Below are 27,864 nucleotides of genomic sequence, written 5' to 3'. Positions count from 1 at the left end.
AGTACTGACAAACTCAAATAGTTCTTTTTTTTTTTTTATTAGGAGCAAATGTAATTATACAAATGGGTGATGTGACATCTGACAAATAATTTGTCTGCCCATTTACACACAACTGCTTCAGTGAACTGACTTTCACTACAGCTGCTCTTAATCTTTATTACAAATTCACCACTAACTAAAAACAAGTCCGTCAGCTGGTGACTGTACATCCATAATTTTCTGCATTCAGAAGTTCTTGTTCTGCTCGTGCAAAGTGGAAATGTATCAAAATGTGTCTTTTGTATGAAGTTCAAAGGTCACCCCCACAGAATGTCACGGGTTTGGTCTGCACAATGGTTGCTTTTTTTATCCTATTTTTTGAATCTGTCCAGAGTTGAGCTTTGCCCAGATAATGCTGCTGCCTTCTCCTCCAGCTTCCATTCTTTTTCTATCTTCATTTTGTCCTCCACAGATGTTCTGATTTCATCCTAGTGTATAAAAATGTCAAGATGGAGTTACTGGCATAAAACAAGACAATATGAACACTGTGACTGACCCAGACATTCTTGAGGACTTACTCTCTGGTCTTCGTGAAACACTTGCTTCTTACGCTTTTCTACCTTCCCAGCAGAACTCCGTCCTTTTTTCTTAAATTTGGGAATAAATTTCTCCTTGGCAAGTGGGTCAAAGCCCTGATGAAGAGATATAGACATTTCTTACACATCATTAAGTTACGTATATACACACATACATTTTCATACATATATATATATATATACATATACATATGAGGTCTGTTAGAAAAGTATCCGACCTTTTTATTTTTTTCAAAAACCATATGGATGCCAACCAAGCTTGAACCTTCGTGCGCATGCGTGAGTTTTTTCACGCCTGTCGGTTGCGTCATTCGCCTGTGAGCAGGCTTTGTGTGAGCAGTGGTCCACCCCTCTCATCGGATTTTTATTGCGAATAAATGTCTGAACGATTTGGAGCTTTGCTGCATCAATTTTTTCAGAAACTGTGAGAGACCTCCAGGTGGACACCATTTTGAAAATTCAAATGGCTTTCAGGGACGATTTTATGGGGATTACACAGATTAAGGAGTGCTCCAGCCGGTTTAAAGACCGCCCACAGCTGCTGAGAGCGCACCGCGCTCCGAGCGTCGGTCGACAGGCTCAAACCCCGCTGAAACAACCAGATCATTTCCAACGTGAAGGCTTTGTTGATCCGGGACGTCGTCTGACTTACACAAAAATGGCAGGAGACGTGGACATGAGTACTTTTTCGGAAAATTCCACTGTTACAGAAGTTTTTTTTCATGGAAAGAAAAGCGGACGGATGCGCCACGGAGCCGTTCATGGCGCGGCACAAAACCACCTCCGTGCTGGTCTCACAGGACGGCTTTGAGATGGCTTTCAGATGGCTGTCGGTGGGTTTTCAGTCGTGTGACTAACCGAGAAATTGTGGATGAGCCTGGACATGCCAGAACATGTCCTGTGAGGCTTCATCACGGCGTTGCTTTGCGCCATGCGGCTCCGTCCCGACGCGCGGAATTCCTCCGCTCCTCTTTCCATGACAAAAACTCCTGTAACAGTGGAATGTGCCGTTAATTTCCAAACTGGACGTTGTGTTTTATCCGGGACGTCCTCTGACTAGCATAGGAATTGCGGCAGACGTGGACATCAGCACTTTTTCGGCATATTGAGACAGACGTGCGGAGGAATTCCGCGCGTTGCGGTGGAGCCGCATGGCGCAAAGCAACGCCGTGATGAAGCCTCACAGGACATGTTCTGGCATGTCCAGGCTCATCCACAATTTCTCAGTTAGTCACACAACTGAAAACCCACCAACAGCTGTCTGAAAGCCATCTCAAAGCCGTCCTGTGAGACCAACACGGAGGTGGTTTTGTGCCGCGCCATGAACGGCTCCGTGGCGCATCCGTCCGCTTTTCTTTCCATGAAAAAAACTCCTGTAACAGTGGAATGTGCCGAAAAAGTACTGATGTCCACGTCTCCTGACATTTTTGTGTAAGTCAGACGACGTCCCGGATCAACAAAGCCTTCACGTTGGAAATGATCTGGTTGTTTCAGCGAGGTTTGAGCCTGTCGATCGGCGCGCGGCGCGCTCTCAGCAGCTGTGGGCGGTCTTTAAACCGGCTGCAGCACTCAATCTGTGTAATCCCCATAAAATTGTCCCTGAAAGCCATTTGAATTTTCCGAATGGTTACCACCTGGAGGTCTCTCACAGTTTCTGGAAAAAATTGATGCAGCAAAGCTCCAAATCATTCAGACATTTATTCGCAATAAAAATCCGACAAGAGGGGTGGACCACTGCTCACACAAAGCCTGCTCACAGGCGAATGACGCAACCGACAGGCGTGAAAAAACTCACGCATGCGCAGGAAGGTTCAAGCTTGGCTGATGCAATCACACGTGATTCAAATCCATATGGTTTTTGAAAAAATAAAAAGGTCGGATACTTTTCTCACAGACCTCTCTCTCTATATATATATCTATATCTATATATATATATATATCTATATATATATATATATACACACACACACACGCACTGCAAATGCTTTCTGGATGCACTGTAAATCTTAAAAACCGAGAGGTGCTACAGCTTTAAGCTCAGAGAAGCACAGCTATCTTCAGTTAATTCCACTATGATTGCCTGGCAGGATAGACTGTCGTGTTGTGTTCTAGACATCCGTAAACTAGGAAAAGCTAAGTTGAGAAATTTCTGAAGCTTGTGCATTCATGGATGTCCACAGTAACACATTTGTGCTTTGTTGTTGTTTCCAAGGATGGCAAAATAAGTTAATACAACTGCTTGTTGTGAGTACACATGATGGAAAATGTGTCAGATGAGTATACAGTAGTGTTCAGAATAATAGTAGTGCTATGTGACTAAAAAGATTAATCCAGGTTTTGAGTATATTTCTTATTGTTACATGGGAAACAAGGTACCAGTAGATTCAGTGGATTCTCACAAATCCAACAAGACCAAGCATTCATGATATGCACACTCTTAAGGCTATGAAATTGGGCTATTAGTACAAAAAAAAGTAGAAAAGGAGGTGTTCACAATAATAGTAGTGTGACATTCAGTCAGTGAGTTCGTCAATTTTGTGGAACAAACAGGTGTGAATCAGGTGTCCCCTATTTAAGGATGACGCCAGCACGTGTTGAACATGCTTTTCTCTTTGAAAGCCTGAGGAAAATGGGACGTTGAAGACATTGTTCAGAAGAACAGCGCAGTTTGAGTAAAAAGTTGATTGGAGAGGGGAAAACTTATATGCAGGTGCAAAAAATTTAAGGCTGTTCATCTACATGGTGGCCAAGTGGTTAATGCGCTTGGTTTCAGTTCAGAAGGTTCAGGGTTCAAATCCCACCCCTGCCACATTTCTCCATGTAATGTGGAGTTGCGTCAGGAAGGGCATCCGGCGTAAAACTTGTGCCAATTCAACATGCAGATCCACCTTGGATTTGCTGTGGCGACCCCAAGTGCAAACAAGGGAGCAGCCGAAGGGACTTACTTTATCTACAATGATCTCCAATACTTTAAAATGGACAAAAAAAAAAAAAAAAGACACGAGGAAGCAAACGGAAAACAACCATCAAAATGGATAGAAGAATAACCAGAATGGCAAAGGCTCACCCATTGATCAGCTCCAGGATGATCAGACAGTCTGGAGTTACCTGTAAGTGCTGTGACAGTTAGAAGACGCCTGTGTGAAGCTAATTTATTTGCAAGAATCCCATCAACTGGCCTAAAGAGAAATGGAGGAATATTTTGTGGACTGATGAGAGTAAAATTGTTCTTTTTGGGTCCAGTTTGTTAGACGACCCCCAAACTCTGAATTCAAGCCACAGTTCACAGTGAAGACAGTGAAGCATGGTGGTGCAAGCATCATGATAAGGGCATGTTTCTCCTACTATGGTGTTGGGCTTATATATCGCATACCAGGTATCATGGATCAGTTTGGATATGTCAAAATACTTGAAGAGGTCATGCTGCCTTATGCTGAAGAGGACATGCCCCTGAAATGGGTGTTTCAACAAGACAATGACCCCAGGCACACTAATAAATGAGCAAAATCTTGGTTCCAAACCAACAAAATTAATGCCTCGCAGATGTGAAGAAATCATGAAAAACTGTGGTTATACAACTAAATACTAGTTTAGTGATTCACAGGATTGCTAAAAAAGCAGTTTGAACATAATAGTTTTGAGTTTGTAGTGTCAACAGCAGATACTACTATTATTGTGAACACCCGCTTTTCTACTTTTTTTTTTTACTAATAGCCCAATTTCATAGCCTTAAGAGTGTGCATATCATGAATGCTTGGTCTTGTTGGATTTGTGAGAATCTACTGGTACCTTGTTTCCCATGTAACAATAAGAAATATACTCAAAACCTGGATTAATCTTTTTAGTCACATAGCACTATTATTCTGAACACTACTATATATATATATATATATATATATATATATATATATATATATATATATATATATATATATATATATATATATATACACACACACATACATACATACATATATTTTTCCCTCAACACGATCCTTTTAGGCACTGACCAGAGCTTGGACCCTGTCTTGGTGCTTCTGTTCATAAGTTGCACAGTCAATCTGACTAAGCTGGGTTGGATCCAGGCTTATTAGCTCCGGTTGGACCTTCTCCAGCAAGGCTTTAACCTCCCATTCCTGCCTCTGTTTGGCACTGCGGTATGGATTAGCATCCAGACCATCAAAGTTAGGCTCACCCGCACCTGCCAATGGAAAGGGAGGATTCAAGTGAATAGAACAAAATCACCATTTTAGCCTTTTTAAAATTCTTCATAGACGCACTCAAAGTGCATTAGAGAACATACACAAAGGACACTGTAACTATAGCACATAAAACTAATAAAGAAAATGGACTGCATTTCTGTTGCACTTTTCCATATAGGAGATGCTCAAAGGGCTTTACAATGATGCTTGACATTTACTTTCCCAACCAAGGCAGGTACCCATAACCTTTGTATTACTTAGTACTCCATCTGTTTGGACTTTGTGGGACAGCCAGAATAGCAATAGGGATGAAATCTAGGCTAAGGTCAGGCTAAATTTAATGTTTTAAAAATGTACTTCACTTTAAAATGTTGAATTTAATTTACCGAGATGCACATTCTGTCTGTTCAGTGGCAACAAGAACCACTTTATTCTTGAGTTCTTTGTGCCTCGTACAATAACAGCAACTAGCCCATTAGCTTCTGCTTACTAACACAGTGTTTGGATTCTAAACAAATAATGCGCCCAGTAAATTTCTTTTGTTTCTTGTTGCATAAAGCAATAGTACCATGTTTCAAATCTAAATGGGACTTATAGACAGGTGTGAGATATACTTTTTTCCTCTTCATGATGCATTTTGGACGATGCATCTACTGGTAATACTCCTGTGTGACATAAAGTCCAGATAATCCAACTATTTATAGTCTCCACCTTCAAGATGTGTGTTATGTGAAATCCAGTCAGACCTGGCACCAGCATGCTGGTGAATCCTTCTCCGTGCCCCACCCCGAGGACATCCTCAAAAGGACAGAAGTGTAATCCCCACACCGCCCCATGCACTCTGTGGGCCATGTAGGGGTTCGTCACTGGAGTATTCCACACATCCCTGTACACCTGCAATCATAACACATTTTTTCAAAGCAGCACAAAAAGTTCACGGAAATGTAAACAGTCATCCTACATATCAGCATTAAAAATAAATTACAGTCTAAGACTCAGTGTTTCATCATAACACAGAGCAGATGGGAACTGTAAATGAGTAAAACTCCAAACTTGGCTAATTTAGGCAGATTCTCACTCAATACATTCCAGACCAAGGTCCAGTTATCCAAAAGAATCTTAAGGAAAAGATGATCATAGGCCACAAACTTTGAAGCCATTAAAATAATCTTGCCCTGAAACTATTTTGGGGAAATGAGGTTCAACTCCACACAACACAGCAAGTTTTATGAAAATCGGCTGATGTCTTAAGAGTAAACATGCTATACACTGGTAGGTAGTAAAAAGAAAACAACTATGGCTCCTTGTGTGGAATTGACAATTCTTCTAAGTGTAAGGTAACAATGACACAGTCAACAATAGTTTAGGCTTGTAAAAATTAGTAGAATAGTTCTTCCAGTAGTCATGAAGATCATTAACAGTCTATAGTACTGATACAGTAGTGCTGGGTTGAAAAGATCGATTCACCGGTATTAAATAGATTTTAATTCCCACAGATCGATTCACACATCCAGAGATCTATATATATATATATATATATATATATATATATATATATATATATATATATGCATGCGTCGCTGGAAAAATGACGCTGCAGTTGGGCCGTTATGTACAGAAATGATCATTTCTCCACATTGACTGTAAACATGCTGGTTCTCATTTAGAAGCAGGTCCACAATTTATTCATCAACCTCTGTCAAAGCTATTTAAAGATGTGAATCATGAAGACCGGGACTCTCGTCTGTTGCGTGCAAGAAACGAGAAAAGTCAGCCGGTTAATTCACATTGTAGTGTTTTTTTTCTTCTTCTTTCTTTCGTTCCTTGCACGAAGGTTCCCTGGTGTGGACTGACGTTTCAGTCAGTGTCCTTCCACCAGCACTCACTGTGAAGCTGTGGGAGAAGAGACTGACTGAAACGTCAGTCTGGGTGGCTGTGGTAAAAGTTCTCCTGCAGCCTGCCGCACAATGAGCACTGCAGACATGAGTGTTGGTAGTGGAGACCGGAACCATTTGCCCACGGACATTTTAAATTTATAACTCTCTGAAACACTATTGCCTGCATTCTGAAGGCCAAATTTTGTGAAGTAAAGCCATAGTTTTTTTTTTCTTTGTTACAGCTTTATATGGAAGGGTGCAGAAATGTACCTGTGACAGGCCCAATTAACCAGATACCTCTGGTGCCCTCTTTTGGCTGCCCTGGATCTGTTCAGTAATTCTACCCTTCAGTATGTTTGTAAAATAAAAACGCTACTCTATCATTCTGGGAGGGAGATGGTCCGTGTCATCAGTCTTAAAGACATCATTATTAACTACCAATACTTCATTAATTTGCTGTCAAATGTCAATATAATACTAGCATTATGTTGCTTAACTAGACAATTAGGTAACAGCTCAAAAACGGTTTTAATAACACTAACCCAAATCAATATTGGATCGAATCGAACTGAATCGAAATAATAGTTTCTGAATCTTATGAATCAGAATCGAATCGACTCTTGAAATTTGAATCGATGCCCACCTCTATGATACAGATTGTAGAATTAATGGATACCCTGAGTACAGCACTTGAGAAGCTGAGTTAGGAACTGGTGTGTCTGGGTTTGCATTTGCCCTGGATCAAGATAATATCCAGACTTTTAATGACTTCTTGGACTCAGCCATCAGCAGTACAGTATAAGAAGATCAAAGACTTCATGTACAGTTGCCACACCTGGACTCTTAACTACTGAACAAACGTGAGGACTGGACATCACTAGGTCTGAGTACACTTGGGTACCTCTGGAATGACTTTGTATCAAATGCATGGCCATGTAGTGAGTCCAAGATGAGGAGTGTCATTTCCATTGTGAGAGAAAATATCAGCTATGACATTCTGCTCAGGTGGCACATTTCTTTGTGTGTCCCAGCACACAGGTGTCTGAGTGTTAAGGACCCCAGTATTTGGAGAAGGCCAAGGGGATGTGTCCCCTTGGCCTTCACACTTCATCTGGCTGTGGGAGATTTAATTTAACCTTTAGTTAACCAGGTTAGTCCCACTGAAATCTCTTTTGCAAAGGAGACCTGAGCAAATATAAAGTTTCCAATTCACCTAACCTTCATGTCTTTAAATGTGGGAGAAATCCAGAGCACTTTGAGGAAACGCCACACAGAAAGGCCATGGGTGGGAATCGATCCCATGACGTTCTTGCTGTGAAGCAACAGTACTAACCACTAAGACACTGCGCTGCCCAATGAGATGTATGGTTACTTTCAAGAGGTGGGGATGGATTGGCTGTCTGTCTGGTTGGTTGCCATCCAGAACTCATGGCAGTTCTGTGTTGTGGTGGATGTGCAATAATAGTGCATGCTCTCGGACATGACTTCTACTGACACAAAGCTGGCAAATGCCCACCAGAAGCAGTATGTGGTCCTACATGCCAACAATTACAACTGGCTTCATTTGGTTTTATTTGTAGCCTTTTGCAGATTTATTTAACCCAATTCCAACCCATAGTTGTAACTTTCTACAGCTAACCATTTGTATGGATGGCATGATGGCTTAGTGGTTAGCACTGTTGCCTCACAGCCAGGTCATGGGATCACTATGCACCTGGTCCTTTCTGTGTGGAGTTTGCATGTTATCCCAGTGTTTGTGTGGGTTCCCTCCAGGTATTCCGGCTTCCTCCCACTTTCAAAAACATGCGGCTTAGGTGACTTGTTGACTAAGTTGACCGCAGGTGTGTATGCAAGTGTGACTGTGTTTGCCTGTCTATATTTGGCCCTGTGATAGACTGGTTTGCTGTCCACTGTGTACCACACCGCACACCCTTTGTCTGCTGGGATAGCCTTAAGCAACCCCCCTCCCCCCAATGACTAAGCAGGTATAAAAAATAATAATAATGAATGAATAATAATTTGAACATGTTTTCAGAAAGATATATATCTCAATCTTTAATAGGTGGTGTCACAGAAACAATTCTCCCTCAAGTTACTGTTTGATAGTTGACTAATTTCAAACATTAACACTGGAGAGTAAAGGCTGACCAGTACCATCATTATGAAATGTTTTTAGCTTAAAATACATTCAAGAACTGCTGAGTTAGTATGTAAAATGTCCATATAAATGCTTGACTAAAAACGAACTGAGACAGCAAATACTGGTCCTCTGTCAATGGAGCAACATTGGCCAGCAGCTTCATAACCTCCGCCAACCTTAAAAGAATAATCTCAAACATGCTGACCTGTTTAAAACTGTGCTGAATACACTATGCTGTAGCCACAGTGGTGTGTGTGTGTGTGTGTGTTGGGCAGTCACTGCTTACTTAACTGTGCAATGCAACAATGTCACCAGTATTGTGATACTAATTTTCTTGAATTAAATCGTTTAAATTCGGACTATTTTTGTTTCCCTAACAGGGGAAATGGAATCCACTGCTGCCACGTCTGGAAATGGTAAATGCATTACTTCCTGCGCTGTAGCTCATTTTTCAATGACATGTCATTAATCATGCAACATGGAGGAGAGAATGACCTGAACGACGTCTGCTGTGGCTGCGGACATCAGACCTCTTTGGCTCAGTGACAAACAAGAAGCTCCAGCAGGGAGGAAGTAAGACTTGAGAGGCTTGAAGGCTCTAATATCATACACTTTCAGTTTTTTGTCCAGGCCAGAAGTCACCATGTATCTGCAAAAAAAAAAAAAAAAAAAAAAACACAACAAAAAGTGCTTAAGTCCACAATACCCTCTTGTGGACACTGAGGGAAGTGCAGGTCTCCACTAACCAAAAGAAAAACAAAGGATATTATTCCAGCCTGTAAAGAAGTCTGCCATGTATAGATTATATCTGACAAGCTCCAAACGAAGACAGTTAGTGATTTATAGGACTTATACCTCAAAGAATGAAGGACAAAATTATAATCCATAACTCTATCCTTATTTGGAAATAACAGCCATCACACCCCACATGACATGATAGCGGCTGAAGACGAGTGAGTGAGCGAGCGCAAGCCATCATATCCTACATGGGTACGATTTTGAAAACTTACGTGCCCGTCTTGTCGACAGTGACTGAGCGCACGCTTCCCTGGTGACAGAGCATCTTGACGAGGGCCTCTTTTTGGTTGGGTGACCAGAGGCTGACTGTACCGTTTGGGTGCCCGAGGTGGATAATGGCATTGTGAGGATTCTGGCACATCACGTCAAGCCGACCAGTCTTTGTGCATGTGGCTGCCACTTCCTTTCCCACAGACACGTCTAAGTACTGCAGAAATCCTGTTGCACTCTAAACACAAGTGTGAAAACAAGACTGTTGAACCAAATGATCTCTCAGGTGAGCCACAGCCACAGAAGACCTCTAAAGTTAAAAGTAGCTCCTGGATCATTTAGGAGACACTCAATAAACAGGTGTCATTTCAAACATAAAGACCCTTTAGATTTCTGCTAAACTCTTTTTCAGGTGTCCAACATCTACATTCCCCATGCTGTGGTCCTTCTGAGGACAAAATGTGGACACTGAGCTGCTCTTCCCCAATAGATCTCGCTTTGAGGACTCAGCTTTTATTTTTGTTTAACTCCAGCATGACTGGACATTTGTTCAGCAATTTTTCCTAATTTGATGCATGTATGATGATCAACTGTACACTGTGTCTGGAATAAAGTCCACCAAGACATTCTGTGGTTCTGGGTACACAAGCAAATCAAAATATATTGGCACCAAAGGCAGCTCTCACAGTAAGTCTTAGTATTTAGGCAAAGACCAAAGGGCTCTGAAGTCACCAAGACTTAAAATCATTTATGACTGGTAGTAGGTTGTACAGATAAGCTTCAAAACACAGCAGGCATAGTCACACTCATGACATGCTGCAAAGTTAGAAATTACGAGCTCCAACACAGACAAGACTATGTGAACATACAGCTGTGGTTGCATTTTTTTTTCTCGGAAACTCGGTGCTCCAGTTTATCAGACTTTATGTCATTATCACTGTCCTTTGTCATGACTGTAAAGACAGCAAAATACTGTGAACAAATCATTTACTTTTGTACGATATGCATTCTTTTATTAGTGAAGTGCCAGGGTTACAGCTTTTTCCAAAGACGTCTGCAATAAATGATAGTCACAGAGTTGAGACTACAGACAGAAATACAGTAGTGTTCAGAATAATAGTAGTGCTATGTGACTAAAAAGATTAATCCAGGTTTTAGTATATTTCTTATTGTTACATGGGAAACAAGGTACCAGTAGATTCAGTAGATTCTCACAAATCCAACAAGACCAAGCATTCATGATATGCACACTCTTAAGGCTATGAAATTGGGTTATTAGTAAAAAAAAAAAAAAAAAAAGTAGAAAAGGGGGTGTTCACAATAATAGTAGCATCTGCTGTTGACACTACAAACTCAAAACTATTATGTTCAAACTGCTTTTTTAGCAATCCTGTGAATCACTAAACTAGTATTTAGTTGTACAACCCCTGGCAAAAATTATGGAATCACCGGCCTCGGAGGATGTTCATTCAGTTGTTTAATTTTGTAAAAAAAAAAAAAGCAGATCACAGACATGACACAAAACTAAAGTCATTTCAAATGGCAACTTTCTGGCTTTAAGAAACACTATAAGAAATCAAGAAAAAAAGATTGTGGCAGTCAGTAACGGTTACTTTTTTAGACCAAGCAGAGGAAAAAAATATGGACTCACTCAATTCGGAGGAATAAATTATGGAATCACCCTGTAAATTTCCATCCCCAAAACTAACACCTGCATCAAATCACATCTGCTCATTGACATTAACCCTATGTCATGAAATTGACCCTATGTGTCTTTTTGCAAGGAATGTTTTCAGTTTTTGCTCCATGGCAAGATGCATTATCTTCTTGACAAATGATTTCATCATCCTTAAACATCAGAAAAGTGTCCAAAATATCAACGTAAACCTGTGCATTTATTGATGATGTAATGACAGCCATCTCCCCAGTGCCTTTACATGACATGCAGCCCCATATCATCAATGACTGTGGAAATTTACATGTTGTCTTCAGGCAGTCATCTTTATAAATCTCATTGGAACGGCACCAAACAAAAGTTCCAGCATCATCACCTTGCCCAATGCAGATTCGAGATTCATCACTGAATATGACTTTCATCTAGTCATCCACAGTCCACGATTGCTTTTCTTTAGCCCATTGTAACCTTGTTTTTTTCTGTTTAGGTGTTAATGATGGCTTTCGTTTAGCTTTTCTGTATGTAAATCCCATTTCCTTTAGGCGGTTTCTTACAGTTCGGTCACAGACGTTGACTCCAGTTTCCTCCCATTCGTTCATTTGTTTTGTTGTGCATTTTCGATTTTTGAGACATATTGCTTTAAGTTTTCTGTCTTGACGCTTTGATGTCTTCCTTGGTCTACCAGTATGTTTGCCTTTAACAACCTTCCCATGTTGTTTGTATTTGGTCCAGAGTTTAGACACAGCTGACTGTGAACAACCAACATCTTTTGCAACATTGCGTGATGATTTACCCTCTTTTAAGAGTTTGATAATCCTCTCCTTTGTTTCAACTGACATCTCTTGTGTTGGAGCCATGATTCATGTCAGTCCACTTGGTGCAACAGCTCTCCAAGGTGTGATCACTCCTTTTTAGATGCAGACTAACAAGCAGATGTGATTTGATGCAGGTGTTAGTTTTGGGGATGAAAATTTACAGGGTGATTCCATAATTTATTCCTCAGAATTGAGTGAGTCCATATTTTTTTCCTCTGCTTGGTCTAAAATAGTAACCATTACTGACTGCCACAATCTTTTTTTCTTGATTTCTTATAGTGTTTCTTAAAGCCAGAAAGTTTCCATCTGAAATGACTTTAGTTTTGTGCCATGTCTGTGATCTGCTTTTTTTCTACAAAATTAAACAACTGAATGAACATCCTCCGAGGCCGGTGATTCCATAATTTTTGCCAGGGGTTGTATAACCACAGTTTTTCAGGATTTCTTCACATCTGTGCGGCATGGCGTCAACCAGCTTGTGGCACCTTTCAGCTGTTATTCCACTCCAAGATTCTTTAACAACATTCCACAATTCATTCACATTTCTTGGTTTTGCTTCAGAAACAGCTTTTTTTGATGTCACCCCACAAGTTCTCAATTGGAATTAGGTTCGGGGATTGGGCAGGCCACTCCAAAACAATTTTATTGGTTTGGAACCAAGATTTTGCTGGTTTACTAGTGTGCTTGGGGTCATTGTCTTGTTGAAACACCCATTTCAAGGGCATGTCCTCTTCAGCATAAGGCAACATGACCTCTTCAAGTATTTTGACATATCCAAACTGATCCATGATACCTGGTATGCGATATATAGGCCCAAAACCATAGTAGGAGAAACATGCCCATATCATGATGCTGCCACCACCATGCTTCACCATAGAGATGGTGCCTGGTTTACTCCAAACATGACACCTGGCATTCAGGTCAGAGTTCAATCTTTGTCCCACAGGACCAAAAAATTTTGTTTCTCATGGCCTGAAGAGTCCTTCAGGTGCCTTTTAACAAACTCCAGGTGGGCTGCCAGGTGCCTTTTACTATGGAATGGCTTCTATCTGGCCACTCTACCATACAGGCCTGATTGGTGGATTGCTGCAGAGATGGTTGTCCTCCTGGGAGGTTCTCCTCTCTCCGCAGAGGAACATTAGAGCTCTGACAGAGTGACCATCAGGTTCTTGGTCACCTCCCTGACTAAGGTCCTTCTCCCCAAACCGCTCAGTTTAGACGGGAAGCCAGCTCTAGGAAGAATCCTGGTGGATCCAAACTTCTTCCATTTATGGATGATGGAGCCCACTCTGCTCACTGGGACCTTCAAAGCAGCAGAAATGTTTTTGCACTCTTCCCCATATTTTTGCCTTGAGACAGTCAGAGGTCTACAGACAATTCCTTTGACTTGATGCTTGGTTTGTGCTCTGACATACACTTATATGTAGACAGGTGTGTGGCTTTTCAAATCATGTCCAATCAACTGATTTTACCCCAGGTGGACTCCATTTAAGATGTAGAAAGATCTCAAGGATGATTAGTGGAAACAGGATGCACCTGAGCTCAATTTTAAGCTTCATGACAAAGTCTGTGAATACTTGTGTACATGTGATTTCTTAGGTTTTTTTTTTTTTTTTTTTTTTTTTTGAGTAAATTTGCAAAAATCTCTAAAAGCCTTTTTTCCCACATCATCATATTGTGTGTAGAATTCTGAGTGGAAAAAAATGAATTTCATCCATTATGGAATAAGGCTGTATCATAAAATGTGGAAAAGTGATGTGCTGTGAATACTTTCTGGATACACTGCAAGTCTTCTTTGGCACTACTATAACTGCATTTTACTAAGCCTTTAAATAAGGGACACATAACATGACTATCAATATGATCAAAATTTGCACTGCCTGGAAAAAAATTAATTTATTCCTCTAAATGGAAGAAATTACAGCGATCAGACAGTTATGAACTACATTTGATAGCAACATCAGACTTGCACAAGCGTTGCTGTGAACCATATGGCGACAGCTAATTGGAGTAAAAAAAAAAAAAAAAAAAAAAAAGTCAGCTGACTGCTCACTCAAAACACTTCTACTGTAAATCTAAAAATGCGGTTCTTGAAACCCGATAACAGTTCTGAAGCAATTTACAAGACATCTTTCGGATGTTATCGTTCATGGGGCATGCATGCACATCACACAAGTGCGTCAGGTCAAAGGTAATCTCAAAACCTCATGCATACTCACACGCTTCCTCCTGCAGACCCCATTAGAAGGGAAAGAAAAATATTCGCTATGGAATTCCCACCAGGTGAATATGTTTGTTTGTTTTTTTTTTATTAAAATGTGATTTTGCCACATTACAAAAATAAACACATTATAATACTTGGATTTTCGTAGAAACTAAATTGTCAATTCTGTAAAATTTGAAAAGTCGCATAGCTTTAAGTACTCTTAGGCTTTATTAAAATTTGCTCTAAGCAATTTTGTAAAAAAATAAAAGTATATATATATGTATATAAAAAACCCAGGAAATTTTAGAGCTGCTTAAAATGATTTGCCGTTAGGACCACAGGATTTTTGAATGCAACCATTGAGGACAACAACAGGCTTCAGCTACAGACTCAGCATTCATTCATTCAAGGGGATGCTTTTGAATTACTAAAGCAATATTCCAACAAAACATTTGTTAAAGACAGCACTTACAATACCTAGAGCACGTCTTAGCAAACTCACCGCTGTGACGAGCAAAAAGTGGTAAGGGAGGAACTGCATACGAAGAATGTCGTTGAATTTGCGGATACAGTGAAGCTCAATTCCCTTGGAGTCATAAATGTACAACCATTTCTTCTGAGCAACTGCATACATGCTCTCACTGTGGAGCCACCTAAAAAGACAAAATTAGCATTTGATGTACAGAAGTTCTTCAGAGTTGTCAGTAGTTGATGCAGGAAGGAGACGAGATGTTTGTGATATAAGCTTACTTGACATCATTGACAGACTCCATCACGTTTATCTCGCACATTAGCTCTTTGGACTGCCAGTCTATACAAGCGACATGGCCTCTCCTGCCACCAAGCAGCAAGTGACTGAGAGGAGAGAGAGAAAACCACACACACACACACACACACACACACACACACACACACACACACACACACACACACACACACACACACAAAAACCATTGCAAACGTTTAAAATAAAGGACACTGTTCATCGTCATATCATCAGCTGCTGTGGCACTCTATCATGAACGAGTTATTTTATGAAAATACTGGTCATCTACCAGTAGGGCTGCCACAAACGACTATTTTGATATTCGACTAGTCAACGATTATTTTTGCGATTAGTCGACTAGTCGGATCATACGTAATTTCCTAAATTTAAGGCCTGCAGCATTTTCCGAGAAACGTCGGGGGATGAAAACATGAACATTTCCAAATCAATGACTATTTCTTAGACTTCATTTACATCAACAATTCAGAAATACAAACAGTGTTGTACTTTATAGTAAATCTGTGTCAGGTAGGCAGTTCTCAAAAACTAAATGTCCATTCTGGAAGGAGACAAGTGAGGGAAACCACCAAGACACAACTCTGGAAGAACTTTTGGCTTCTGTGAGTGGAGAAACTGGGAATAGTGCAACATTTTTATTTTATCTTCATTTTACATATAGTTCCAACTTTTTCTGATTTGTGGTTGTTTCTGTTGCATTTCTAAAATTACAGAACTGCTATGAAGAAAAGTGTGAACATTTTATTGTGTTTTAAAACTTTGTGGAGCAAATGCAAACACCAAACTCTTAGAAAGAAGGAAAAAATACACAGACGTGCAGGCAAACTTTGATATAAACTGAACAGAACAATGCAAGCTGATTTGACTCATATTTTTTGTATAAATAAATCAGAATAAAATAAGAGGTAACTCACTTTGAAATGAATAAAACATATTGCTGCAGCTTATAATAACTTTGAAAAATAACAAAAATCAGCAGCTTGTATTTTTATTCTGACTCCAGTTCATTTTAGTGTGATGAAGTCATTTTTAAAAGTCATTTTTTTTCTCATCAGTCATGTTTTGTGCTTGAACACTACATTAAGCTTAAGACTGAACAAATAAATACCTTCGGAAAATAACAGCTGTTAAAGTTCAGAGTTCTTACCTGCTTCATGTGATCTGTGCCTCTGAACATCACTGCACAGCTTCTCCACATCAGGGTTTTTATCTGTGTATGCGTAATTTTTGCTCCGTTCATTTATTTATTCTCATTTTTAAGGATATTTAACTGTTTATTTCATCTCATGATCTCATAAATTCAGTATACGATGCGCACATGGTGTGAACAGGACGGTGCCATCAGAACTGCACGAGTAGAGAATGTGCAGAGAGAAGTAAAGGCAGCTCCACATTTTGGTTCGTTTTTTTTTTTTTTTAACATGTTCACTCAGGTTAAAATCCTCTCTCTGCTCCGCGCTTGCTGTCTCATGTGCACTGATGGTTCTCAGCAGAATGTAACGTCTCATGCCTCCGTTCAGGAATCTTCTTCCCCCACCCCCTCCCTTGCAGTCTACAATCAGTTGACTCCGTATGCACGCACGCACAGCTCTTTCTGTAAACTGCGCATTTTAAATGGCTTTGAACAAGACGGCCACTGTTTCAATTGGCTTATCCAAATTTGAACATCCAAATGACGGCAGGACGGCTCGCTGCCTAAAACTATGAATGGAGAGAAAAACAAAGACTTAAATAAAATGAACGACTCGTCGACTACTAAATTAGTTGTTGACGGTTTCAACAGTCGATGTAGTCTCGACTAGTTGTGGCAGCCCTATCTACCAGCAAAAGTCAGTCATTACTACAAAACATGTGATACGTGTGGAAGTACAGAGTGTGAGACTGACCGCCCATTCTTGCTGTAATCTAGACGATACGGGCCAAACTGAGACAGTTTAAGGTTGAAATACTGAGGGGGAAGCACAAAGAGAACAAATAATTAGCAAAGCAAAGGTTATGAGGAACATCAGAACTTCAACACTTGTTTCTTCAATTTCTACTTTAAAATGTCACATTAAACAGATTTTTACAAAGGTGACATTATAGGTTTTAGACAAAATACTCCACAAACACTGATCCATCAAAAGAGCAAATAAAAATGCAAGTACATACAGTGCATCCAGAAAGTATTCACAGTACTTCACTTTTTCCACATTTTATTAATGTTACAGCCTTATTCAAAATGAATGGAGTTAGTTTTCCTCAAAATTCTACACATAATACATTTTTTTTGCATATATATATATATATATATATATAAAGAAATCACGTGTACATAATTATTCACAGCCTTTGCCATGAAGCTGAAAATTAAGCTCAGGTGCATCCTGTCTCCACTGATCATCCTTGAGATGTTTTTACAGTTTAATTGGTGTCCATCTGGGGTAAACTCAGTTGATTGGACATGATTTGGAAAGGTACACACCTGTCTATAAGGTGTTTGTGCACCTGTCGGAGCACAAACCAAGCATGAAGTCAAAGGAATTGTCTGTAGACCTCTGAGACAGGATTGTCTTGAGGTACAAATCTGTCCTTAATTAATAAGTCATTAATCCCTAGTTGCTCCTGGTGTGTAGTGAGCGCCTTGTGTGACAGCACCCTGACATCGTGGTGAATGTGAGGCATTATTGTAAAGTGCTTTGAGCGTCTGATTCAGATGGAAAAGCACTATATAAATGCAGTCCATTTATCTGGGGAATGGTACAGAAACATTTCTGCTGCTTTGAAGGTCCCAATGAGCACAGTGGCATCTTTGGTGTGAATGCCAGGCATCATGTTTGGAGTAAACCAGGCACCATCCCTACAGTGAAGCATGGTGGTGTCAGCATCATGCTGTGGGGATGTTTTTCAGTGGCAGGAACTAGGAGACGAGTCAGGATTGAGGAAAAGATGAATGCAGCAACGTACAGAGACATCCTGGTGGAAAACTTCCTCCAGAATGTTCTTGACCTCAGACTGGGGTGACTGTTCATCTTTCAGCAAGAAAATAACCCTAATTATTATATGGCTATGATGATACATGCGCTCTGATTGGCTGATTTCCGGTCTGGTATTTTCCCATATCAAACAGTTACACCATGACAGTCGGTCTGGATCGCGTATCAGATTTGCGGCTCCGAACAGTCAAGAACAAAGCAATTTCTGTCTGCTATTACACAAAGGTTACAACACAAACTTCTACTTCTACTGTGTTTTGGAGTGTCCTAAAGCAGCTTTCATTCACACTATGGCCCACTTTGGCTCCTTAGGGGCTTTCACTGTGGCGTATTCGTAGAGCTGCTCATTACAGCGTATCATGTACGCTGTAATGAGCAGCTCTCCGCCCACTTCACGAGGAGTTTTTTCTCAATACGCAGCAGTATGTTGAGGGCTACGTGCGTAGGATGGAAGAAATTAAACCTGTTTAATTTTCTTCGGTACAGCACAGCATGGAGCCTTCACGCGAGTCCACACAGCGCCGCGCTACTGTCCGCTATTGTGAGCCCGCCCACGCTTCAACACGGTACTGTGCGCCGCTTCACATCTCCCTGTTGTTCTTCTGGAGCTATAAATACTGCAAGATCATTACTTCACTTTATCATACTGGACTAATTATATATGAGGACTGTTTCACTGTGTCACATCGTTTCATAAAAGCACTTGCTCTCTCTCTGTGAGAGAGAGAGGTTTTATTTTGAGGAGTTAAACCCGCTCTTTCTCCTCTATCAGACTCTAAAATAAAATAAAACCGCGCTCTCGCGGGCGCGCTCTCCCTCCCCCTCTCTCTCTCTCTGTGTGTGTCTAATCAGAGCTGCGACTCTTTAAAATAAACACGCACACGCTACATGTTGGTGCGCTCATCAAACGCCCTGTTCGATCAGCCTGATCAAAGCTGAAAAGTGCTGTGACTCTTTAAAATAAACACACACTCGCTGCATGTCAGTGGGCTCATCAAACGCCCTGATCGATCAGTCTGAGCAAAGCTGAAAAGAGCTGTGACTCTAAAATAAACGCGCACTCACTGCATTAAAATATATATATATATATATATATATATATAATAATGTTAAATGACTGTTTTTGAGCCACACCACACCATGCAGTAGAGAACAGAGCGCACTTCCACAGAGGCAGAAAAAAAGCACTGAAACTGGTGCAGCATGGCACACGCGACTGTGTGCACACATTAAAACGCGCGTATTAAATACGGGCGTATTTCGGCCGTATTTAAATGAAACATAACACTGCAATGAGCAGCTCTACGAATACGCCACTGTGAAAGCCAAGAGCCCAGAGCCCTGGGCTATCCAGTAACATTCACATGCAAACTAGTGGAGCAATCCTGATAGTTACACACTCTTTGTTTGAGCATGTGAGATTGTTATCAGAGGCTCTTCACTAATCGCTGTGCGCAATGGCACAGGGCGCACTGGATGTACTCATTGGGGCACCCAGGGGGCTATTCAAATGGGCCAACTAGTAACATATCACTCCTGAAAACGATCTTTGGCTTTTCACGTGAGGTAAATCTGGCCTATGATTGGATTTTGGAAAACCATGTGACGGTGAACCAATTCCGACTGGACACTCACATTGCGCATGTCATCACACAGCTTCTATGAGGAGTACAAAGATGGCCGACGGCTGGTTCAAAAGTATGCGGCGTTAACTTTTCAGCAAAAAAAAAAAAAAAAAAAAAAGTAAGTTTCTATCTCATATCATTAAAAACATATTTATAATTTACTAAAGCTTGGTCGTAGCCATCGTATACGACGGCATCGGCCCCAGAGGGTTAATGTCATTTGATGCTATGCATAGGTCGCAAATGTTTAAAATTTTAAAAACAAATTAATATCAGCTGGATATGGCATTTTTTTTCCCCATGTTCAAAACTTACAATAACTTTAACCTAGTGAGGCATAGAGCAAGCAGGGAGCTGTTTAATTGGTGTCCACCAAATGGTGGTGGACACCAGTGATGGTTCTTGGTCCAGTGAGATATCGGCATCAATTTGACCAGTTAATGCTTAGCCTAGGTTCGTGTGTCATACATCACACTGACAAAGTGAGGAACCTTGGGGTAATTTTTGACCCTACATTGTCCTTTGACCTCCACATTAGAAATATTACGAGGACTGCTTTCTGCCACCTGTGAAATATGGCGAAGATTCGTCTCATCCTGTCTATGGCTGATGCTGAGACCCTGATTCATGCAGTTATCTCTTCTAGATTGGACTACTGCAATGTTCTATTTTCTGGTTTACCATAATCTAGCATTAGGGCTCTCCAACTGGTTCAAAACGCTGCAGCCAGACTTTTGACGCGAAGAAGAACGTTCGACCACATTACACCCATTTTGGCATCCCTTCACTGGCTTCCTGTCCCTGTGAGATCAGATTTTAAGGTTCTGCTACTAGTCTATAAAATTTTTCATGGACTGGCTCCTCCCTACCTAGCTGACCTAATTAAACCCTACGTACCGGCCTGGGCTTTGCGTTCTCAGGGTGCAGGACTACTTTGTGTCCCTAGGGTGAATAAGAAGTCTGCGGGTCATAGAGCTTTCTCTTATCGTGCCCCTGCTCTGTGGAATGATCTCCTGTGTCAATTAAACAGTCAGATTCTGTGGTGACTTTCAAGTCCAAACTTAAGACACACTTATTTTCCCTTTCGTATGGCTAGCATACTGGCATAGTTTTGTTTTACACGTTTACTCTTTTAATTCATTTTATTAGGAAACGGAGCGTGCCGCGGCCTCAACTTTACCTAAATTCTGGGTCTTTTACTGAAGCTTAGGGCTAGTGGCCGGCGATCACCTTAGTATTTCTTCTGTTTTCTTGTTTAATGCTGGCAAATTATACAGCATTTCTTGTCTTTCTGATGCCTGATTCTGTTTTTTTCTCTCTGTTTAAGGTGCAGCTCCATCCAGACGTGGGAGTTGTATTTGTGCTGGCGACCCTCCTGTCCTGTGCACCAACAGCATTTCCTGTATATTCGTTTTGTGAATTGTTCTGTAATTTATGTGTGTAGCATGGCCCAAGCAGAGGGTCACCCTTTTGAGTCTGATCTGCTTGAGGTTTCTTCCTCAGAGGGAGTTTTTCCTTACCACTGTTACTCTGGGGGTTGGTAAGGTTAGACCTTACTTGTGTGAAGCGCCTTGAGGCAACTCTGTTGTGATTTGGCGCTATATAAATGAAATTAAATTGAAAACTGAAATTTTCATAAAATGTTTTTGAATTGGATTACAACTATTAACATTTGCGTAGGATGACATTACTGTGCATACATTTTGTGCATTTTTTTTTTAACGTCCTTTGGCAGACGTCATGCCAGACCACCTTCAATATTTTGTCCATTTGAAGCTTGTTTGATTTTGCACAAGTGATTTCACATAAAACATCACTGCAGATTTAAAATTGTCATAGGCAGTGATGCTATTCAGCAAAGAAGCTCATCCATGAAATCTCACAACAAAATGCCAGCTTCTCCAGTTACAGCAGTAAGATCTCATATGAGGACAGTGATTCAATACAAAAGTGGATCAGTACGCTTTCACTTTTAGGCTCATGTTTCTGAAGAAAAATCTAAGTTAATAAATTCCTTTTATTCTTCCAAACTTTCTGGATGGAAAAATGCATTCGCCTCCCATCAGCTGGCTGACATTCTGTTGCAGCACCTCCCACACAGACAGAAGGCTGAGTGGGTTGACCTCACCTCTTGCAGAGAGCAGGAGATAAAAGGGACAGAAGCAGCGCACATCGCTGAAATGTTGGTAACTTATATTCCGTGATGAAAGTGGGCCAAAGAAAAAAAAAAAAAAACTGAATATTTTTTACAAGGGCTAAAGGAACGAAGCCCCTGGTGGGGGATCTGGCAGTTCTCCCCCAGAAAAATTTGAAATCTCAGACTCATTCCTGTGCATTTTCAGGTCTATTTACCCCCCCCCCCCCCAATCTCCAAAAAATTTAATTTTTTGTTGGGTCAGGTCAGGTTTTCTACCCCAGTCTTTTCACACAATTTGTGTTGTGCGTATTGTGCTTATACTTTAAAAATAAATAAATAAATAAAATAAAATATCCAAGTTATTTAAAGTTGAGACTTTTATTGCAGTTATGGCAGTAACAATTAAAAAACTGTGTAGCTTTAATTGGTAAAAATAAAAATAGGTCAAACACTGCAGCTAAAAGGCTAACATTAGCTGATAAACTTCAGCAGAGCATCAACGTCACGCATCATTTTCAATTACTCACCTCAGACAAATTTTTGTCCATTGCTCAAACTCAATCTTGTGGTTTTGACTTGCAGACAGAGTTAAACTCTCGTCTGAATGCTAACAACGTTAGCATTTTTAGCAGCTGGAAGCAACACCTGTTAGCTCCACTTAATATATCATTACTAGAAGAAATATGAAGCTTTCGTATTTCGCTTTTAATCTCCACAACAAAGTAAACCATTACGAAAACAACCGCGCAGTCCCCCAAAAATATGACTTTGTAAACCAATAACCCCATAGCCTTCCTCCTTCTTTGGAGATTATGTGCATCTTGCAAACCAACACAGCGCATTACTGCCACCAACTGTTTGGGAGTGGAACTGAATGAATGGATTCTGATTAATACTACCAAAAATGACCCAAAAACGTTCACCACGAGTAAAAACCCGGATTTCCTGTATTTTACGGAAGACTTTCATCACTGATATTGAGGCCAACAAAATGATCTTGTTTATCTTTCTAAATTTAACAATATGCCATTACAGTAATTGTCGAGACAAGCTGAGCAGTGCTGGCTCATTGCAGAAAGTGACTGAGCCACAGGGCCAACAAAAACCTGGTCTGAAGTCAAGCATTGAATTTTTCTGTCATTTATATGGTGTAATTGTTAAATAGTCTTACACCAGAGGGTCACCACAAAACTACACTTTGCCTGGACACAAGCATTCGCTTCAGCAATAATCATCATTCCAGCCAAAACGGTAACCAGTCGCTGTCTCACCTTTGACCCAGATGTTATATCCACAGCATTTGCAATGTCTTCCTGAGATATCATACATGTGTCCTCTTCATCATCTCCTTCAAGAAACCTGACAGTAGAGGAAAATTAGTTGACCAAGAACTCTTCTGACTCAGTATTATGAGAAACAAGCAGACAATAGAAATTACCCTGCCTCCTCTGGGAGGAGAAGGTCGACTCTGGCAGCTTGATTCTGGGCCATTTCAGAGTTGCTCTCTGACAGCGCCATCAGGTGCCTGAGCTTGTAGGAATCTCTTCGAGGCTTGTAAGAAAAGAACACAGTGAGATGTTGCTAATGCCTACAGCTAACCGCAGATACCTAAATAAATATTATTAATAAGGAGATGGAAATAACATATTTTGCTGTTTACCAGTTTACTTTTCTCTTTCCTCTTGAACTTCTGGACCCTGTCCTCTGGAACAGGAGCAGGACCCGGAAAAGGGTCAGACTCCTAAAGGACGATAAACAACAATCGCAGAATTCTCTGGATTAACCTTATTAACAATAGAATTAAAAAAAATGAAAGTAAAGGTCCAGAATTTAGGGTGTTCAATATTATGACATAGCCTATATGCCTTCAATGGCTTCTCATGCTGTTGTCATACAGTCAAAGAATAAACCAACTTTCTTCTTAGCTGGTACATCAATGCACTTTTTTCCCCCCATCTGAGACATTATTATAGAAATACAGTGGTTTTATCACAAACTGCATAAACAACTTGCTTTTCACTTTGGTTCCTCAAATTAACTGGTTGCTGTTGCGTTTACCTCACAGCAGCAACATCTGTCACCTGATTCATCAAGCACGTCTCTGGTCACTGCCAAGTCACATACAACTCCTGCCTGCATGAGTACAATTGTTTACCAGTTGCTAAATTAAAGCCACCCACTACAAAAGACATCAATGCTCACAAATGAAAAATATAACACAATGCTAAACTTCCTTCGGCTGTATGAACATGTACCTTTTAATGGCGTCTGTAGGAGGGCGTACGTGTGCATACATGAGCTTTTGAAAAGGCCAGAAGTTTCCTTTGAGCGAATACCCGATGGCCATATTTTGATGGCGTTGAGTAAAAAGAAGAAGAAGAAAAAAAAAAAAAAAAAAATCTGTGAACTTGGATTCATACTCGGTAAAACAAAAACATTCTCACACCAAGTGTACCGCTCAGGCTACTGACTGAGTGAATCAACTACTGTGAAACATTTTGTTTTGGGTTGTTCTAAGGACCCATTTTCAAATACTATCTTTATACTAAATAAATACTAAATACTTCGGCCGCCCAAAGCACCGTTTTATGTGTGCCAAAACACGCAGATACACCTAAATCTGTTCCCATGTGGACAGTGCCCAAAACAACTGCACCAGCCCAGCTGGACATTATTCTAAAAGAGACCTTCCAGAAACATTTCCAACAATGAAGATTTGTAATGATTTTATCTATTGTAAGAGCCACAACTTGAGCCAATTTAATTGAAATATGATGCCCACTTCATATTTCATTATTTTGTTTTATATAATGGCTGAGTGGATTTGATTGGAGCTTTGTATGTCACATGACATGGATTATTCATCCCATCTGTGCTGCATTGCATTTAGAGTGCAATTTGGTTCCATTCAGAGTGCAAATTTGGTTCCACCCATTTGGTACCATTGCACTCTGTACACATGCACACACACACACACACACACACACACACACACACACACACACACACACACACACACGCACCCCGGCACATACATGCGCAGACACACAATACGAGCGCGCGCACACACAATGCAAGCACACATGTGCACACACTCAAAACAAATCCACTGCACTGTAAGCCGTCTGGAGGCTGTTAGCAGGAAGTTACAATGAAAAAAAAAAAAAGTTTAAAATGTTAAAAACACATGAATATTGGATGGATGTCGTGCTTGCTGCTGAGTTCAAAAAAATCAACACACAGTATCTTTACTTTGAGCACAGAGCTGCGTCAGACACTAACACCGTGAGACAGAGTGTAAATGTAAACTTTTTTTTTTTTACATTCACTGTTTATCATTCACGTCAGATGAATTAACTCTACAGCACGTTATTTATTTTTTAACAAATTGTGTGATGTGGAATATAGTAAGGGATGTTGTCTTCTAAAATGTATGATCATCAAAAGGCAAACATTTTGGCTTTTAGGTTCCTAGTTTGTAAATTAAAATATTCATTCTTCCAAACGTTCTGGATAGAGGGGTGCACGCTGGTGTCCACTCAGGATTTCCTTTATTTTTTGTTTTGTTTGCTAGTTTTGTGAGTGCTTGACGAATCAGCTGACAGATGTTGCTGCTGTGAGGTAAACACAACAACAACCAGTGACTCTGAGGGTCAACACCAGCTTCAGTACAACCACCCAAACAAAACACAACAGTTACTCATATTCTTGTACCTTTGATGTGACTTTCATCTCATCATGTTGATCTCCTTTGTGCTTTCTTTTCTTTGCTTTCTGTGTTTGTTGTTGCAGTTTATTCCTCTTCCCCGCCTTTTCCCCATCCTTTTTCTCCTCCTTCTCCGACTCCTGCCAGTAACGGGCCGGAGGCTGGCAATAAAAATTACACAAAGACAAGTTATTGTAAAGATAGTTCATTTAATTAGCTTACTGCTTAAAGACACTAACGCACGTAAAATGTGCAAAATAATAAGCGCACTTTATTCAAAAACTAAGGAACAGCTCCCCTCGCCCCCACAAAAAAAAAAGCTCAAATGCATGATACAGCTGCAATAAGGCCATTTTATTTAGACTTTCTTATAAATTACCTTTTTCGTTTTCTTCTCCACGTGCAAACCTTCAGCCGGGGACTGAACGGCCGACGCCATTTTTGTTGTGGGTAGGGATTTTTCTTCTTCTTTCTTTCTTTCTTTCTCGCTCATATTCTTCTTCTTCTTCTTATGGATTTCCGGCAGGCTGCGCGCCGGTCAGCGCATTGCTGCCTTTCACTGGCAGACCATGACTACTGCACTCTACTCAGACTATGCTGCAAGCCAGAGCTAAACACAAAATCCATCAGGGCTTTGTAGACCTCTTGCTGACGTGCCGACGGATCAAGCAGCACTTTAATAGAAACAGACTCAAACCCAAGATCAAAAAGATGTGAGAAAAGAACTCTCCTCTGCTCAGAAAATCGTTTACACTCCATCAGAACATGAGGGATAGTCTCTTTCTTTGTGCAGGTTTCACACAGTCCATTGTGGTGTTTACCAATTAGACATAGGTCAGCCGCCAGTCCACAGTGTCCCAACCTCAGTCTTGTTAACAGTACTTGCTCCCTTCTGTTATTCCCCCGGGTTGGGCAGTCACCAAAAACAGACTTCTGCACACTATAAAAATGTCGACCCTTATTTCCATTGTCCCAATCCTTCTGCCATTGAGCCCACACTACTTTTTTAATCATGGCTTTATGTTCAGAGCTGCTATGGGCCACCTCAAGATCTACAGTGTCATGTCTTAAAGCATTCTTTGCAACCTGATCCACAATTTCATTACCCCTAACCCCCACATGTGCCGGGACCGACATGAAGCACACAGCTGACCCTCCCTTCTCCACTCTGACTTTCTCATATTGACGGTTAGCATTCATCTTAATTTACCATTACCGCCAACAACTGGACAGAAGGAGGAACAAAAAAAAAAAAAAAAAAAAAAAGGAACGAGGGAGCGACAAAGTAAAATTTTAATCGCGACTAAATTTCCTTTATCAAACCGGTATCACTTAAGATAGTTGTAATAGTGAGTTTTCGCACACGAATATAACAACAGTGCAAAGCCTAAAAGTGATTTGCTGCAGCCATTTTAGATTGTTAAAATGCCAACTGCGTGTGGCCTACCAGCTTTTATTTTTCCTCTGCTTAGCTTTTTTTGTGTGTTGTCCTCTGTAAGTTTACGTTTTATCTATTTTATGAACATGTAACTGTTATGACAACCATCTTAATAATTTATGGAAAGAAATCAGAAGAGTGAATAGTTTGTGAAACATCATTACCAACAAATATTGATGGTGTAAATGGCGTAGAGACATCTGGAGGAAAACCTCTTACTCATTTGTGGCAGAAACATTATTATGATCTGTTTTAACTGTGTTAAAAGTAACTATTTTATCATATTGATAGTAATGAACATGTGATTGTTTCCCCACAAGAAATGATGCAGTTATGATGCTAAAGGATAATAAGGCATGCGGGATATCTGCTCAGCATGTAAAACTTGCAAGTAAAAAACTCTGTCCCCTCCTTGCTATTTGTTTTACTCGCTTTCTAGTTCATGGTTTCTTAACAGACTCTATTTTATTGCTTATTTCAGTGCCTTTTATTAAAGACAAACCTGGCAAGATCAACAGCCTGGGTAATACTGGCCCACTATAGCTCTTCCCACCCAGCATTTTATCCAAGGTCTTTGAAAGGATTTTACTGAATAGGCTTTAACCTGATTAGGCTGACCTTCAATACCCAGTGTGGTCTTAAAGCAAAACACTGCACAGATACGTGTATTTTCACCTTAAAGGAGATTTTAGGCCTGTATA

At 40.4% G+C, this 27,864-nt stretch overlaps 1 protein-coding gene across 1 annotated transcript; it reads right to left on the bottom strand.

Moving 5' to 3' along the window:
- Positions 1-215: 215 nt before the first annotated feature.
- wdr46 (WD repeat domain 46) lies at positions 216-26,190 on the bottom strand. Its single transcript, XM_034172722.1, has 14 exons — positions 26,105-26,190; positions 25,734-25,886; positions 23,680-23,760; positions 23,458-23,570; positions 23,291-23,378; positions 17,169-17,230; positions 15,249-15,353; positions 15,001-15,151; positions 9,805-10,040; positions 9,290-9,443; positions 5,524-5,671; positions 4,586-4,776; positions 558-671; positions 216-467 (listed from the first exon to the last, which is right to left on the bottom strand). The coding sequence occupies exons 1-14, from the start codon at positions 26,162-26,164 to the stop codon at positions 351-353; spliced, it is 1,773 nt and encodes a 590-aa protein (XP_034028613.1). The 5' UTR covers positions 26,165-26,190; the 3' UTR covers positions 216-350.
- Positions 26,191-27,864: the final 1,674 nt, after the last annotated feature.

This window comes from Thalassophryne amazonica, chromosome 6 (genome assembly GCF_902500255.1).
Source record: "Thalassophryne amazonica chromosome 6, fThaAma1.1, whole genome shotgun sequence".
NCBI classification, from domain to species: domain Eukaryota; kingdom Metazoa; phylum Chordata; class Actinopteri; order Batrachoidiformes; family Batrachoididae; genus Thalassophryne; species Thalassophryne amazonica.
The sequence above is the reverse complement of the archived record's forward strand: the minus strand, read 5'-3'. Positions and strand labels throughout refer to the sequence as shown.